This window comes from Panthera pardus, unplaced genomic scaffold (assembly GCF_024362965.1).
Source record: "Panthera pardus isolate Hobbes unplaced genomic scaffold, ASM2436296v1 HiC_scaffold_8, whole genome shotgun sequence".
Lineage (NCBI taxonomy): Eukaryota > Metazoa > Chordata > Mammalia > Carnivora > Felidae > Panthera > Panthera pardus.
In genome coordinates this window covers 20530289-20547918 of record NW_026527013.1, presented here as the reverse complement: position 1 = coordinate 20547918, position 17630 = coordinate 20530289, and the positions used below count along the sequence as shown (strand labels likewise).

The following is a 17630-nucleotide window of genomic DNA, read 5'->3' as shown; positions in this document are numbered from 1 at the left end:
GGCAGCCTGGCATCTCTCTTCTCCCATAGCACTGTGCCTCACAGACATCCCTGGAGAAGCCCCTTGCTCTCTCCTATACTCCTGGCTTCTTCATCCAAGGCAAGAAAGAGAATGGTAGCCCCCTGCTCCAGCCCCCACCCCATGAGAATGAAGCCCAGAGCACAACTAACAGGCTCCCACGGGAGGAAGGAGGAGGAAGGGCTTTCATCAAAGAGGTGACGTCAAAACCAGGCAACTTGTGAAGCTGTCAGGGGCCGGGAAATTTGGACAAAGGTGTCTAAAAATAAACCCCTGAAGCCAGGAAAAGGCTTTGGTGGCTGAGCTGCTCGCCACCACACCACATGCCACACGTCCTGTTCTGAGGTCTGGAACCCACAAAGTCTCTTCCCGGGGGTGCTCTGCCAATCCTGAGGTTGAGGATGGCACTGACAGGAATGGAGACACCACACAGCAGCCTTTCTTCAGGAAGCATGCTGAGTGGACCAATGTCTGCCCTCCTGCCCTTACCACCAGCCAGCGACCCCACCTCTTGCCTCACCTTGCCCCTCAGCCTCTAGTCCAACTTACCACCAGGCAAGCACAACCCCTCCAGCACCCTACCAGCTGCCACTGCCAGCTCACAAAGGAAATCCACCTCTGTCCTCCTCACGCTCCTGCCCTGCCACAGCAACAGCCCTCCTGTTTCTTCTCTTCCTGTCCTGACCACCAAGGCCACAGCTGGTGACCCATTCATTCATTCATTCCCCAGCCCTGACACCAGACTCTACACCTCCCTAACCAAGACTGTTTGAGCTCCCATTATCCATCACCAAGGCTTTGTCCCTTCCTCCAGGCTGCTCTAGAGAACAAAGCCATCGAATTCCTTCAAATCCACCAAATTCAAATTCCTGCTGACTTTCTTCTCCTGTTCCTTGACCCTAGCCACATTGGCTGTGCTCCGTGCACAGCCCTTGCTGCCAGGAACTGTCCCCAGGGTGTATACTATCTACTGGCTCAGGTCCCTAAACATATCTACCACCCCAATCCTCTCTGAAGTCCAAACTGCACATGGCACTGGGGATTCCACGCCTCTACCAAGATGTCTCCCAGGCAGCTCCCCCACTATACAGCCCACAGAGCTGGTTGCACCCCCACCCCCCAAACCATGTCCTCCCTCAGCTCTCCACATCTCAGTTAAAAGCACCACTACACACCTGTCCACCTGCCCAGGCTGAAGGGGACTGGAGCCTGCTGTGACTCCTCCTTCTCCAGCCTCTTCACGACATCCAATCCATGCACAAGTCCATCAGTTCTACCTCCAAAATAGACTGTAAATCTCCACCTTTTCTGTATCTCTACAGCCACTGCCCAAGTCCAAGCCACCACCATTCACACTAGAAATCCTGACAGCTTCTTAAGTACCTCCACTGACCAATATGATCTGGGACCCAGTACCCACTGCCCAGGATGAGAGAGCTTATTCTGTATACACGTGGTTAGAGATGATGTATTATTTTCCTGGATGCAACACTGCAGTGATTTCTCACCACCTTTAGATCAAACCCATGCTCCCACTCTGCTCTGCCTGGAATCTTCTTAACCCCTTCTCCAAGGGCTCTTTCAGGATTCTACCCGGGAGGTAACCTCCTCCAAGAGGCTGTCCCTAACCACTCTATCCAAGCTGGACCCCTGATTTTTCTCACCATTCTTTTCTAGCACATATCCCATTTTTGTTTGACATTTATCTTTTTAAAAAATATTTTATTTTTATGTAATCTCTACACCCATCATGGGGCTCAAACTGACATCTCAAACTGAGATCAAGAGTCGCATGTTCCACCAACTGAGCCAGCTGGACACCCCTTGTCTGATATTTATTACCTGTCTCTACCACTTGCTGTCAATACCTATCTACCACTGTGTCCAGCATCTCACATTGTGTCTAGCACAGTACGTGGCACATAGACATTCAGTAAATTCAAGCTGAATGGATGAATAAGCAATTGCTTTCAAGCCCAACTGGGCCATTTCCCTAATACCCAAGTTTACAAAATGTTTCAGAGGAGGAGGGATGTGCAACAGTGAAAGTTTCAAAAAATCTCTGTGGACACAGAGACCCCTCATCAGATTCTCCTAGTATCTGGCTCTCTTCCTTCCTTCAGGTAGGCCAGCCTGCCAGCGTTCCTAAAGACTAGGTCAGGAACTGAAGGAGACAGGGTTCACCACTGCCCCAGCCCTGCGCTCAGGCAGCAGGTGCATAAGCCCATGCGTGGGCCGGGCCAAGGGCAACACAGTAACATCTGGGGCCTGCCAGCCACCGAAGCCTCAGGGCTCTTGTTCTGTGGGCCTCTATCAGGAAAGGGTCAGGGTAGACCTGGCCATCCATCTGAGCCTGGAGTGGGGCCTGAGAACTAAAAATGTCTCTGGTCCAAGCCAGAGCCAAACTGACCAGGCTAAGTTTCTGAACAAGCTCCCTGTGCTCCCAGTAGATGCTCTGGCACCCACAAGGTCTTGGGCATTTGGGACAGATGCCAGTAGCCTCTGTCCAAATTCCTAGCTCCACAGGCACCTGCTCCATGGGGGTCCCATGGTGCTGCCCTCCCCAAACCAGCTTTTCCTCCCAGCCTGGGCAGTCCTCCCTGGCTTTCACCCAAAGGACTGGCTGTCCCCCAGCACACGCATACCCCAGGCCTGTCTCTCACCTTGATGTAGGCATCCAGGGCAGGATGGACACGGCGGGTAGCCAGCCAGATGGACAGGGTGGAGGTATAGGGGAAGGTGGCCGTCACCACATGGCTGGGTGCCGGGAAGGAGAACACCTTGAAGCCAAATTTCTGGTAGAGCTGGATGAGCTCAGAGGAGGGTGACTCCTCACCTTCACTCAGAATGCTGCCTACTGCGCAGCGGCACTTCTCAGGGGGTACCTGGGGAGGAAGAGCAGGAAGTGTTAGTGTTGAGAGCAGGGGTGTTAGTGTTGGGCGAAGGAAGGAGGCTCTTGGAACTGTTGCCACTTGGGTTCTGTGACAGCTCAGGCCTGGCAGAACCACCAGTTCCAATAGGCCACAGCCCCAGATACCAGGACGGAGAGAAGTATTTTCCTGCTAGAACCTATCCGTGGCCCCAGCCTATAGCATCTTGCTGCAGGACTCATCCATCCCTTCATTTATGCTTCCAACAAGCATGCCAGACCCTGTGCTGGCTGTGGAGAGGCTGCAGGAAGCACTGATCAGGAAGCAGGACCACACTGGACTCTGGGTTGCTGATGAAACTGTGAGAATCTCTTCCCGGGTTCCTCAGGCAGGGCCAGCCACCATCACCAGAGCCTCCGGACCTCCTTTCCAACCCATGCCCCCATCCCAGACCACACTTGCCAAGTCCTTTCCTGGCTCAGCTGGAGAATGCTCCTTCCCCTCCAAATCTCCCTGGGCCCCCAGTACCTGCACATCGCTGTACTCTGCTCCCCTCCCTAGCTGCCCTCCCTCTCCTGGCTCACATAAACCCAAGGCAGGTGGGGCTCCATGTGAGTCTACACACTTCCTAGGCCTGATCCCAGGCCTGTAAGGCCCAGCACTCACCTTTCCTTCTGGTGTCAAGGGGTCCCAATTTGTCTCATTTCCTGCCACCTGAGTCTATACCAGACCCTGATGCCCCCAGGGGTATCTGATCTGGAATCTAAGACACTCATTACAGACCTTGTGCTGTCAATCCTAGATTTCCCTTGACCCGAGGGTCCCTTTCTCCCACTACCTGGGGCCCAGTGAATGACCCATAAATTCAAACTCCCTCTACCTCAGCTGCTCCTCTTCCCAGCCTACCTTCCCAGCACCATGAAGTCATTTTGACCTGTTCTTGCCTCTGCCCTCCCTTTCCAAGCCCTGTCAACAATGTCCTAGGGTTTTCTCAGCCCTGCTCTGCCTCTCTTTGATCAACCTAGCTCTGTCCTTATAGTCTCACTTTGCCTGGGACTCATGCACCAACTCCAGACTCTCACTTCTATGCAGTCTCACAGCTCTCTGCAGCTAGGGCACCCATGCTGCACCCTTGAATGCTACGTCATCAAGCCTAGCTCAGGGCTTTACTGGCAGGCAATATGGTCCAGCGGTCAGGACCACAACTTCTAGAGGGAGGCAGGACTGGGTGTGAATCTTGACTTGTGTGACTCTGGATAAGTCCCTTGGTTTCTTGAGTGCCAGTTCCTTTCAGAATTGACATATTAAATGAGATGCCTTATATGAGGGCTCATCCTGGTACAGAACTTAACAAGTGCTCTGTAAATGTTGTTGGTTATATTAATAGCTATGACACAGGAAAAACAAGTGACCCTTGGCCTGGAGAATGCCCATTCACCAAACTTCTTAACATGTAGCTCCTCCTTGCCCATCTTCAGGTTCAAGCACCCTCCTGGGGAGTCTTTCAGGGTAGCTCCGTGGCACCCCCCCCCGCCAACATTTTGCTGTAAACTCTTGCCTCCATCAACTCTACCTGGAAGCAGTCACTTAGCCAGCTGGCCACTCCTCCCACCCAACCCAGGCAAGTGCAGTACCACCTTTTGTCTACAGATGGTGCAACTGCTCCATTCACACCAAAGGGTTGAGACTGGATATACCAGCAAGGCCTCCTGCTGACAGACCAAGGGACAGTGCCTGCTGTAATACCAATCACCATGATCCAGACCCCAGCAACTTAGGATACACAAAAGAAATATTCAATATAGGTTAGATGGAGAAATGGATGGAAGGTCACCTGATCACCTCTGGCCCACCTGGGACTGGGTCCCAGGATCTTTTCTGGGATCACTTCAGCAGCCCTCATGGAGCTCCCAGCTCAACATCCTCCTCAATCCCCAAAAAAGCACCACAACACCCATGACCACCCTGCTTAGAACTTTTCAATGGCTCCCAATTCAGCTCTAGGATGAAATTCCCGAGCCCAGCATGCAACATTGCCTTACGTCGTCCACACAATACTGCCTAGATTTGTCCACACATTCACCTAACACTCCTTTTTTGCATCCCCAAGGCCCCAGCAGGGGCCAGAACCCAGGTGGGCAGGTGCCCATGAGCATCTGAGTGGCAGAGGGAGGGACAAATCTAGGTTCTGGCCCAGCCCACCTTGCCAACCTCCTCTCCCACCACAACCCCGCACACACCCACACAGAACTATTTGCAGCTTCCCAGACATGCCACGTCCTCCCATGCTTCCTGCCTTTGCATAAGCTACTTCCTCTGCCTAGAGTGTCCTTCTTCACCCTACTCCAGAGTTCCTTCTGCCTGGGCAACTCCTGCCCATTCTTCAAGACTCAGCTCAACCCTCCTACTCAAAGCCTTCTGATGCTCTCTGCCGAGCAGCTCTTCCTCTATGATCCCAAACATTCACCCAAAGGAGCAGGCCTTGTGCTGCATGGTAACTGACAGCCTCTCCATCTCTCCCCACCACTCTAGGCTTCTAGACAAAATGGCCCAGGATCCTGTCCACACATTAAGTTCTTGGGCTGTGCTCAGCAACAGCACACGCATGCACACACATGTACACACAGGGGCCCTGCACATGAGCAAAACTTTTCTTCCTCCAACTTGAAAAGAGGAATGCTCATCAAAGGAAAGGGAAGCAGCTAATAAGGAGGCACGACTTCTGAGATCTTGAAGGTGTGTTAGCCACAGGTTCTTCCTTTCTGTCTGAGCAACCCCTCATTTCCACAAGTGAGGACATTTCCTGTTCCCCCACCCACCACCTCTACCCTGTTCTACCCTGGCCAGTGGCTAAGGGGCAAACTAAGTGGTTACTCAGCAAGTCCACCAACTACTAAGCAGCTCTGTACCAAGCTGGAGCCGGGAGGCAGCTGAACTAGGCACCAGCAAGAAGAGGGAACAGGCCCTAAGGCTAGCTGGGGAATGGCAAAGCTGGCTTAGGAGCAGGGGAAGGCTTCCCTGGGCTCCCTGGAGAGCCCATGCCCACCTCCAAGAGAATGGCCCACTGAGGTTGTCAGGAGCCTAGAAGATAAAGGAATGTCCTGATAGCTAGAAACTCCACCCACCTTGGTTCAATACAATGTCTCTATTTGGGCCCGGCCCTAGGAGGTCAGCCTGGGCCTCTTAGTTCCATCTGCTTGCTCCCTTTCCTCCCTGTAGCAGTCATTTCTCAGGGTACTTATGCCTAGAACAAGAGCTATGAGGCCTCTTGAGTTCTGGCATGGGAGAAGAGGGTGGTCTGCTTGGAATCTAAAGCTTCTGGGCACAAATTGGCCCCACTACCCTTTCCAGAGAGGTCTTGCAGTAACAGGTTGACCCTATTGGTGAAGCCATAGTGAAAAGAGGGTCCCAGGGTGCCTGGATGGCTCAGTCAGTTAAGCATCTGACTCTTGATTTTGGCTCAGGTCATGATCGCAAAGTGTGTGAGACTGAGACCCATGTTGGGCTCTGCACTGATAGTACACAGCCTGCTTGGGATTCTCTCTCTCCCTCTCTCTCTTTCTGCCCCTCCCTCCCACACACATGACCACTCTCTCTCAAAACAAATAAATAAACATTTAAAAAAAGAAGAAGAAAAGAAGGTTCCTGTCTGGCCAAGACTTCACTGGAAATAGGACAAGACTGATTATCTTCCAGGATCCAGGAAAGGAAAATGGTGTCAGCTGGCCCATTTTGGGGTCAATGGCTGGTCAGTAGAAATGGCCAGCCCTAGGTCCATAACCTGCAACATCTGACAAGGAGAGGTGCAATGCTTGCCAATCTCAGGCCTGGAGGGCTGCCTTGACTCCTCCCTGGTCAGCATATCCAGCCCAGAGCTGCCCATAGTAAGGGGAGAAACAGCAACAATGCCCTTCACTTGCACTGGTACCCCCCCCCCCCCCCAAGGGGAACAGAGCAGCCACAGCCCTGGGGAAGTGTTGGGCAAGATAAAGGATTCCATTCTCTATCCCTGAGGGCCTAGCTTGGCTAGGAATGGCCTGCACAATGGACTCTCTCTATGCTGTACCTCCTCACATGGCCTAGGCTACCTGCAGGAGGCTAGGCCAGAGGCAGGCAAGCAGGGTTCCCAAAAGTACAAAGTTCTAGTGACATGAGGCATGGGGGTGGGGGTAGGCAAGAGTGCTAAGCATCTACTGGGGGCCAGGTATTGGGCCTTACCCTTATTACTTAGTCCTTAGAGAAATAAAACCCCTGAGGTAGAGATTCTTGGAAAGGCCAAGTGACTCACTCAGAATCACACTCCAGGAAGCAGTGGGGCCTTGATTCAAACTCAGAAAGAGTCCAAAGCCCTCTCTTCCTACACCACACCTCAGTCCTCCTCCCTACCAAAGACAGCTCTGCTGAGAAGAGAGGGTGTGCCTTTCCAGGGCTGCCCCACACAGTTAAACTGCTTATAGAGCAAAAGCCTGGACTCCATCTAGTAGAAAATCATCGCAGGTAACTGAGGTAGGGAATGGTCTGGGCTTTGGGAAACACCAGCTAGCCCACATTCCCACTGCCCTTTGTCAAGGGTCAACCCTGGGAAATCCCACTCCCTCATTCCTTCCCAGGGTCCATGTGGTCTCAATGTCTCCTGGGAGTGCAGGACGCCCCATCCCCAAACACACTAAAGGGGAAGGGGAAGTGCAGCACAGGCCTAAATCCATACTCTTACCAGCCTTAGCCCCTGCAGACGTGGTGGTCCCAAGCTGGCTTTCAGTGGACTCAAGAGAAAAAAGGAGCTTCAATACAGTCTAGTTTACTAAAGGCAGAACCCAAGCACCACCAGTTCCCATATCTGCCCCATGCCTAGGGCAAGCACCCTCTCCTAGGGCTCAGCCAGGTAAACTGAACTGGCTACCACGCCCCATTTGCCTCAGTCAGGCTCCCCACAAGGGCAGGCAGACAGGTTGCTTAAGGCCCAAACAGCAGTGGAGGCGGTAGCAGCAGAGGGTGGGGCAACAGGTGGAGGGCCAGGCTGGCACACAGGACAGATCCATGGGCATGGTGAGAGCAGCTGAGCCAGTACAGCCTATCCACAGGCCAGAGCTGGCCAGGATCAAGTGAGCCACCAGGGGTCTTCTTCCCAGCTCCTTCCCTCCCACCAACACCCAAGGCTCCCAGAGGGACCAGGCCAAGGAGGGGAGGCTAAAGTCATTGTCCAGACCCCCACACTGCACCTCAGAAGCAGGGCTGAGAGCAGAGCAGTTCTGACCCTTCTCCAGCTTTACAAGGGCAGAATTGGATCTGTGTGTGTGTGTATGTGTGTGTTCACATGCTTGTGCACTGAGGGAAGGGAGCAGGCACAGATCAGTGACTGACTCTGGAACGCACTCCCTCCCTTGGTCCTTAGAAGAAGAAATGGCTGCACTCCAAGAATGTTGGGCCCTGGAGAGGGAAGGAACACCTATGAGTCACTGCCAGGGTCTGTCCACTTCCTGTCACATGCTCCCTCATTCCTCGTCCTACCTCTCCAAAGGCCCTCAGGGATAGAGAATGGAATCCTTTATCTTGCCCAACACTTCCCCAGACCCTGCAACTTCCTCCCATACAGAACTCCAGGATCTGGAGTTGACTGACATATATATGCTGACAAATCCAGGACACAAAGCTGATGAGATATATATGCTCAAACAGCATTTGACACAAAACAGTCCACAGCAATTGCCATGACCCCGCCTCAGTGGTGCCCTTTCCGGTGTCACTCCTGGGCCCACAGCCAAGTGAGGCCCCACCAGGCCTTTCTCAGAAACCAGCGTCCTCCTGCCCAGCTGAGGCCAGGAGCTGAGGCCTAGAAAGGGAGTGGCTAGAGAGCTGTCAGTCCACACATTATGGGGGAGGGCAGCAATGACAGCAGGTGGCCACCTCTCACCTGGTCACTCCCTGTCCCACTCACAGAGCCTGAAATAGCCTCATTCCTCCCTACATTCACACAGAAGCAGGTTCTGGCCCCCATTGTGCTCAGCTGGGAGAGGGAGAGGGTGTGGGGATGGGCCACACAACAGTGCAACCTAGATCCTGTCCCTTCCTTCTGTGAACCACAAATACACAGGGCCCCATGCTGGACACTGCTTAGGGAGGCAGCCGAGGGAGAAGGCTTGGATTCTTAGTCTTCCCCAGGACTGGGTGGGGTTTCTCCCCCAGGGTCCCCTGATATACCCACACTGAGAGGTCCTGAGGGCTAGGCCCTTTGGTCCCCGAGGTGCCCCAGTGCCCAGCAGCATGGCATAGATCAAGTGTTCAAATACCGCTTAAAAAAAAAGCATGCGTGAACTGTGTGAGATCAATACAACTCTTGCTATATGATCCTCAGTCTCTTCCTCTATAACATAAGCACTGTGGAACCTGTGGCCTTAGGTCCTTAGAGACCAGATAGTCTGTGATAGTCATGAGCACTTGAAGTCTGAGGGTCCATGGTTCCCTGAAGCTTTTGTGAGAATCTCTTCTAGGCAGAAATATACTGCCCAACTCTAAGAGTAGGTGGAGACTAAGCATCCCTGAGCCATCCCAGGTGTCAGGGTATAACCCAGCTCTGAATGTGGACACAGTATCTTCTAGAGTGACCCAGGACTGAGAGGAACAGGATCAGAGGGGCCACTTTGACCTATACGTTTGTCCTCTGAGCCAGCCAGATGTCCATAGCCAGGCCAAGGTCTAGGCCTAGGTCATGAGAGCTCAGCCTAATGTCTCAGTGTACCTAATTAATATGAATGTTTTGTCCACCCTTTTTGTTGTTGTTAAACAGCTACTGAGGGCCAGGTTGTAGGATGAATGCCTCACCTGTGTCACTTAATTTAATTCTTGCCAGACAACCTATGAAGCAGATATCTTAACACAGCTCTATAGACGAAGAAACAGAGGCCCAGAGAGATTATGTGACACGATCAAGATCCAAAGCACGACAGTGATGAGACAGAATCAGAACCCAGGGCTGCCAGCCTTGAGGCTATACTCTCAGGCTGTGGTCCCCCAAGACTGGCACCCAAGTCAGGCTGCACCCAGCCAACCCTGGACACCCAAGGCCACCTGACCTCAAGGACAATTGTATGGAGGACTGGGCTAGAAGGCCATGGGAAGAGCACTACATGCCAGGGTTTTTCTACCTCACTCTTCCCTGGACCAGCCTCCAGCACTGACCTCAAGGTATACTGCTGCTTTGGCTCTTTCCCACCCTGGAATTAGCATTTCCAACCCAAGTGGCAACATGCTTCTTTAGGAACAGGACATGCTGATGAGGAAACAGGCAACTGCAAGGACTCTCCTCCTTCCCACCACTGAGGCCTGCAGAGTCTCTAACTGGATCAGGTGAGGAAAGAGGGGCAGAGACCAGGGGAGGGCATATAAGAGGGGCAGGGACCTACATAACGGAGCCCTGCAAGGGTCGGGGTCGGGCATCTGGTCCAGGAGCTTCCCGAAGCCTAGCACCTGCCCCATGCCACTTAAGGTTCCAGTGCTCTAGACTCCCACTTAGTGCCATCTCCCAACCATGTGACCTCAAATCCTCATCATCTATTCATCCCTCAACCAGGCCATGTCACCTCTCACCTAGGCCCAGCCCAATCTCCTCAATGGCCTCCCTGTCTCATCTCCTCCTCTCCTCCACCTGCCATCCAGTTAGCTTCCTAAGTCACAGGGGGCAAACTGTGCTGTGCCTTGCCTCCCAACCTGCTCTTCTTCCCACTGCCTGGCCCAGTGAACCTTTCTACCACTTTCTTCACCCACACATGTCCACTGGCCACACTTCCCCTGTCATCCCATGTCTGTAAGCCTTTACTGCTGTACTTCCCTCAGTCAGGAGGCCCTTCGTGGCAGAGCAAAGTTCTACTCATGGGAGACGTCCCAGCTAAAGTCCACCTCCTCTCTAAGCCTCTTAGGCAGACTTGAGTACCCTCCCCAAATGCACAGCTCAAAGCTCTGTGGGCATCGAGTATAGCGGCTATTAGAAATTCATTTGCATGGGGCTGACTTGCCAAACACATGAAAGTTTTTGAGGGAAGGGCCAGGTCTGTTCATCTCTGGAGTGCAGACGTCATGCAGAACCTGGCACAGACAGTCAGTACACCCTTGTTTCGACTAAGTACTCCAGTGAGGCTTGGTCAGCAGACAGGGGGTAGGCTATAGGCCTTGCCTACTTGAGCTCTTCAGACAAGGAAACCAGAGCTGGGGATTCCCAATGGCCTGTTTGCCAAGGCTCCAAGCTGAAGGCTGAAGAACTCTTGGCAGAGCTGCCAGCCCATGCAGCTGTGGGCAGTACCACCCCATGGCATGGCAGGAGGCCACATTGGTGAGCCCTGACTCACCACAGGCTGTAAGTACAGCCAGACACCCACAGGGTGCCAGTGATGCTGGGCTCGTCTGTGAGCCCAGCATCCTAGATATTCTGGGGAGCTCACCTGGTTCCACTTGCCCCCTCCTCTCCACCAGGCCCTCCTGCAACCAGGCAGCTTGACATCCAAAGAGATGCCATATGACTAAGGCAGGAGTCACCAAAATGGCTGAAGAGGTAGGATTCAAAGCCCCATGCCCAGGGCCTGCCCTCTCAAGCCCACAGGAGCTGCAGCCACAGCAGGAAAGCTAAAAGAGGGAAGGCACAGAAACAACAAGGTATGACCCCAAAGAGAGGCAGAATCTGAACAGCCTGGCCTTAGAGTACTGGCCTCAAATGGGGATGGAAGAGGGAGGGACAGCAAGAGGAGGCAGGGGACGAAAGCCTTGGCAGAAACTAGAGACACACAATGCTGTGGCCCCCTGCAGTCAGAAGTCCATGGGTAGCTATGGGTAGCTATGAGCCAAGAACCAGACCTGGGCAAATAGAAAGGAGCATATGGATGCCTGGCACAGGAGTCCAAGCTAAATCTGGAAGGAGCTTCAAGCTCAGAGAAGAGGTTGTCTGCAGGACCAGATCACAGATTTTCCCACCCCTTCCTCAGAAACTACAACCCCCCGGCCCCATGTCCATCCATGGGGCAGAACCGCAGCCAGGGAACAGGAGGCTCCTTACCATGTGGGGGTTGTCGTAGTAGACGGCGATGGAGCGGAGCTTGGGGGAGACACTGCAGCTCTCGGTGAAAAGCCTCCCAGTCTCGCTGTAGGGCCCCACGTGGAACTTGTAGGCCACAGTGACATTGCGGATGGGGGGTGAGCCGGCACTCACCACCACCCCAGACAGCAGCCCTGAGTACCCAGCAAAGGCCAGCAGTGTCAGCAGCAGCAGCAGAGTCAGGCCCACAATCAGGCCTAGGAGAAGCAGGTCAGACATGGCTCTGTGCCCCCGACACTGTGCCCCCAAGACAGCTGCAAAAGAGACAGGAGGGAGAGGAGGCTGGTAGCCTGCTCTGACCAATGTGCCCACCTGCCCGCCAGCCACTAATGGCCCAACCTCAGCCCTGCCTTGGGTGCTCTGACCCAGGAGGAGGAGGGACCAGGGTGTTTACGCACAGAAGTGACCTAGAAGAGAGCTACAAAGGATGACTGAAGCCGCAAGCCTCTTTATTTCTTAATCACAATTGTTGAGGCTCTCAGAACAGCTCTGCCTGTCAGCTGGCAGCCTTGGTCACACCTGGGGAAACTGAGTCATAGAGGTGAACAAGAGTGAGTCAGCTATGGACATACTCCCAGCCCTGACCAGCCTCCCTCAAGATGGGCAAGAAAGCCAGCTTGCCTTTTCCCTACCTTACTTCTTCCTTCCCATAGCAGAGCCACACTGCCTGCCCAGCTTCCCCAAGCCTCATGGACCACTATCAGAGGGAGGATGGGCAAGCGCCAGGGTCCAATCATTTATTAACAAATAGGGAAACCATAAGGAACAAAACCCCACGGGGAAAATGTACCACAGGAAGAGACTTTCATAGGAAACTCTCCTTTGTGAAGCACATCGGGCCCTCAGAATCTTGCTATCCAGCAAGCTCACCCATCCAGAACCAAGGAAAGATCGGATCAAATCAGCCAAAGCAGCCAGAACAAAGTCCAGCACTGTGCTTCCCAGACTTGAGCCAATGGTACTAACAAGCTTCATCCCACTTTTCCAGCCCACAGATTAGAAACAAAGAGGAGGAAGACAAGTTTGTTAGAAATGGAAACACACCAGGGAGAACAATTGCTTATCCCTGGCCCAAGCAGTTCATCCCATGGGGAAGGGGTGCCAACCTAGAGGGAGCCACAGCTGGGTCCACTTGCTGCCCTGTCCCTCTCCCCATCAGCATCTCCAGGTGTTTAGAATTAGTTTTTGTAGTTTTGATCTTGCCACCCCACCTTCTCTACTAGGTAGTTTGTGGAAAGGCATCCTGGGGTGAGGTGAGGGTGTCTTTTTTTCCTTTTTGTGTTTATGTCGTTTATCTGACAATTGTCCCTCCTCCCCATTGGCCTTTCCTCATTCCTCCTTTTTGTATGCTACAAGCAATAAAGACACTCATTTCAAGGAAAACAACAACAACAACAAAGAAACAGAGAAGCTATCCAAAAGCAGGGCCAGGAACACAACATAGAGGTTGGTGTGTGAGCCATTCAAGGCAGACTGTCCAGCCCTCTATGAAGCTTGGGGCCAGAAGCCCAACCCTCTTATACAAAGGGCTTGATTTGAGTCCCCCAGGGGGGGTGGAAAATCACAGCAGTTTAAAGAGGAAGGGAAACATGTGACCCACTGGAGGAATATTCTCACTCCAAGTATTTAAAATTTAAAAGATTTGGGGCACCAGGATGGCTAAGTAGGTTGAGTGTCTAACTCTTGATTTTGGCTTGAGTCATGATCCCGGGGTCTTGGGATCGAACCCATCAGGCTCCACTGAGTGTAGAGGCTGCTTGAGATTCTCTCTCTTTCTCTCTCACTCCCTCTGTCCCTCTGCCCCATTCGTGCACTCTTGCTCTAAAATATAAATAAACAAAAATTTAAAAGATTTGGGAGGTGGAAATCAATGCTTCAGCCCTATGGGAAATTTAGCTCTATGGAATAATTTGTTCCCTGTGGGTTCTGGGTGTCAAAATTTTTTGCTGAAAAATGGTCTTTGGAGTCAACATACACATAGTGTTTGCCTTAACAAAGAGGCAAACTAAACTCCTAAACCTTTGATGTCATAGCATGGAGGTGCATCACACTGGTCTTAGCCATCCTTGTTCCTGCACCACAGTTGTGCTTTTTTTGGATGCATTGGCCATCCTACTCATCTTGCCTCCAGTTAGTTTCATTCCTATTTTCCTTGGTGATGATGATGATGACGATAAATCTTTCACTTACTATAGTGTACTAATCTACGGTACTTACTATATGCCAGGCACTATCCAAATCTTGAAACACAGCTACTTTATTAATCCTCAAAACAAGGTAGGTAAGGATCAGGAAGTTAAGAGACTTCCCCCAAGGTCACACAGGTACTAAATAGAAAGACTTGGACCAAAATGCAGGCACTAGGAACTCAGGCAGTCTGACTCCAGGCTGCCATTTTCACTTTCTTCTCCCAAGTGACAGGATTTCCAGAAAGGCTCAAGCATTTAATCCATGTTGGGACATCTCTGAGCCCAAGGCTCTCAGCTGGAAGCTCTTACTCAGCAGCTAGGTCTCAGTTGCCTTGAGAGTGACCATCCTTCACTTTGACCTACCCTCTCGGCTGCACATTCCCCGTCTACCTCAAAGGAACTTAGTTCCCACCTCCCTCTTCCTCTCACCTCCTAAAGTACTCAGAAGAGAGGGAAAATGCACCCCAGAGCTTAGGTCAGCACAGGAGGGAGGCAGGGCAAAGTGTATTTCCCCATACTCAAGAGAAAGGGCAGGAGAAGGGCCGAGGAAGCTCACCTGAAAAGCCAGGCTCACTTTTAGCAACTCATGGCATCCAGCGCCGCAGGGACCAAATGCTCCAAGTACTCCAGTGCTGGGGGCAGAGAGAAAATCACCACTGAGCTGGGCACCGTGCCCTGACTGTTCCCTTTTCGGGGAAAGCCCACTAGGGCCTCTACAGGAACTCCCTCCTCACCACAAGGCTGCACCTCTACCTCGTCCTACCGCTTACGGAAATCAGAAGCCAAACTCGGCCTCATAATGTCAACTCTTCACTGGGGCTGTGCTTATGCCCCTGTTCTTGGACAGTACTCTTCCTGGAGGGTTCCAGCCTCTGTAACTAGCTTTGAAACAGCCCCTGTGGCTGACATCGGTTTCTCCTCGGGTCAGAGACCGGGGGTGGTCGTCTCTGACCCTAGCCAGCGAGGCTTCCTGAGGCTGCTCACTTGCGCCGCGGCAGTGGGCCGGGCCCTTAAACTTCGGTGCCAGTGAGCGGCGGAAAGACCCAGGCCTGCGCGGGACTGAGGTGCGCCGACTCCCACTCTGCGCTTCCAGCCCTGCTCACTCGCGCCTCGCTTATTTACCCAGCTCCTTTCTTTTCAGCCATGACCTCACGGGGCCTCACACACCTCCGTAATTTAAGAGAATCTAAAGTTTGCAGCCACGGCTGAGGCGCGGCCTCCAGGGATAGGGGCGGAGCTAAAGTGCGGTTTTTGCCTCAGTTCCCCAACCCCCACCCTCCACCCCTGGCTCCGGCTCCTCGGGCTCGGGGCGTGCCCCGTGGCCGAAGCCGGGGCAACGCGGGGTGGTAGGCTGGTCCAAGGTCGCGTTCGGGCCCTTGGACCTAGCCGGGCCCTTGGACCCAGCTGTGGGCGAGACGAGATGCAAAGAGCGCCCTGGGCTGCGGGGGTCACGAAGGGGACGCGGGGACCCCTGAGGTCGCGCCCGGACAGACGGAGGCTCCAGGCCCTCAGCGCGCGTGAGGCCGCCCTGGCGGGGACGCCTCTCCTCCGGCCCAGCCCTCACCTCAGCGGCCGCCCGCCGCGGACGCCGATCCGCGCAGGCGGCTCCAGGCTAGGTCGCGGAGCCTGCGCGCGCCCGCCGCGCACGCTCGCTCCGCCCCCTCCCGCGGCGGGACGTGGCCGTGGCCGTGGGCGCGTGCGCGCGGTACCGGAGGGCGGAGGCCTGCCCCGCCCGGTCTTAGCATCGAGCGGCGCCCAGCCCCCGGAGCTGTCAGGGGCGGAGCCCACTGAGCACTTTCCTGCCTCCCACAAACTTACCCGGCCCCAGGTGTTGGGGTAAGTCAGCCTGGTCGCCCACAGCAGAGAGCCAGACTGGGTCCAAGGAAGCCCGCACCAGAGTGAAGGGTTTGAAGAGGCTTGGGAAGTTCAGCACAGCAGTATCAGCCTATGGCATTTATTTGTAGTACCCTTCGTCCTGCCACTTCCTCTCATTGTAGCTTCCCGATGGACCTGGGAACCCAGCAAGTCAAGGCTACCTGCCCCCGTTTTACAACTGAGGAAACTGACGCCCAGCTTGGACTCAGGGAAGAAGCTAGTGGATCCAACCTCTGGAATAGCGCAAATATCAGTCATGCCTCCAACACTCCACCCAACATTTACTGAGTAACACTCCTTGCCAGGACAGTTCAAGGGGCTGGGGATACTGAAGAAACGGAACTAAGGCCCTACCCTCTTGGAGCTAAGCAGGAACCGCCCCCTTGCAGTCTCCTCCCCAGAGCCCTGGAAGTGCCTGGGGGAGGTTGGGCTGACCTTCTAGCTTAAGGTATTCTTGTGTAAACTCCTTGAACATAGGCTGAATCCTCAGCTCATATTTCTGAGGACCTACAAACTATACAAAGCACTCTTCTAGAGCCCTAAAGATAAAACTGCCCTCCTGAGAGGCCCAGTCTTGCAGTGGAAGGGGTAGGAGAGGGAACAACTATGCTCCTAAGCTTGGCTACATGACGGGCTGAGCCAAGAGCTACCTTGGTGCCTCTGACACAGAGGATTGATATTTGGGAGGGGAATCATCTTATTCTGGATTCCACTACTGCACTAGCAAAGGGCAGACTGAACACACGGAGACACTCATAATCCTGGCTTCCTTTCCCACTACTTCACACTGTTCCAACCCCAGGCAGGAAAGAATGACCCTCATCCACAGGGCCAAGCCTATCCCCAGCACTCTGGGCAAACACTGGTAGGAAGAGCAGCTGGCCCCTCACAGGCACTCAGGGCTGGGCTGGCAGAGTCATGGCAGTTCGATTTTGCTTATGAACATCAAACACATGATCAAACCCTTTAGGTGCTCCAGGCAAGTGGGCTATACACTTGGAAGCATTTCCTGTGAGATAAGGGCCAATTCATGGTTCAGAGACAAGACAGCTTCTGAACACAATGTTCACCTGGTCATTTTTCCTGTTTCTCAGAATCTGATGAGATTCTCCCAAGAAACCGTTGTCTGGAGCTGCTCTTTCCTCATCTTGTCCTCTCTGCTCACTTCCTTCAGGCTGGCTGGGGAATTCCAGATGCCCACGTCAGAGTTCAGGGTGTGCCTTAGGAGCTTCACCATCTCTGTTGTCAATGGAGAGTCTACCTGTGATAGAAGCTGCTGGCCACAAGTCCCCACTCCTCCCTTTCATCTCAGGCTGCTCCCAACAGAGCAAGCCCAACCTTTGGTAGGGATTTTTTGCAAGACCTCTGCTGGCCACCAGCTAAGGCAGCTAAGACGCAGTCCTCTTCCCTCTAGAAAGAAGTGTAAGCAGACCTGTTCCACCTTAGCCATCTGCCCCACCCACACTCCACTCCCAGTCCTCTCCCCCAATAGTATGAATCCTCTCATGAACCCAGACTTGGCCTTTGTCTCCTCCTGCCTTTCTCTGTCCAAGAAACCCCCACAGAGCCACTTTAATTCTCCCTCTGCAAACTTCCAGA

The 17630-nt window shown here is 53.4% G+C and overlaps 1 protein-coding gene across 7 annotated transcripts in view; it reads right to left on the bottom strand.

Annotated features, from left to right (window-relative positions):
- TEX264 (testis expressed 264, ER-phagy receptor) overlaps positions 1-15847 on the bottom strand; it is a 32521-nt gene extending 16674 nt beyond the window's left edge. For 2 of the 7 annotated variants that reach the window (XM_019417023.2, XM_019417020.2), the window contains exons 1-2: positions 11929-12221; positions 2682-2903 (exon numbers count right to left, since the gene is read on the bottom strand). In XM_019417023.2, the coding sequence (XP_019272568.2) occupies positions 2682-2903; positions 11929-12186 (480 nt within the window). In that variant the 5' untranslated portion in view covers positions 12187-12221. The other 5 variants (XM_019417016.2, XM_019417019.2, XM_019417017.2 and 2 more) reach the window with 5 other exon arrangements.
- Between the last annotated feature and the right edge of the window lie 1783 nt (positions 15848-17630).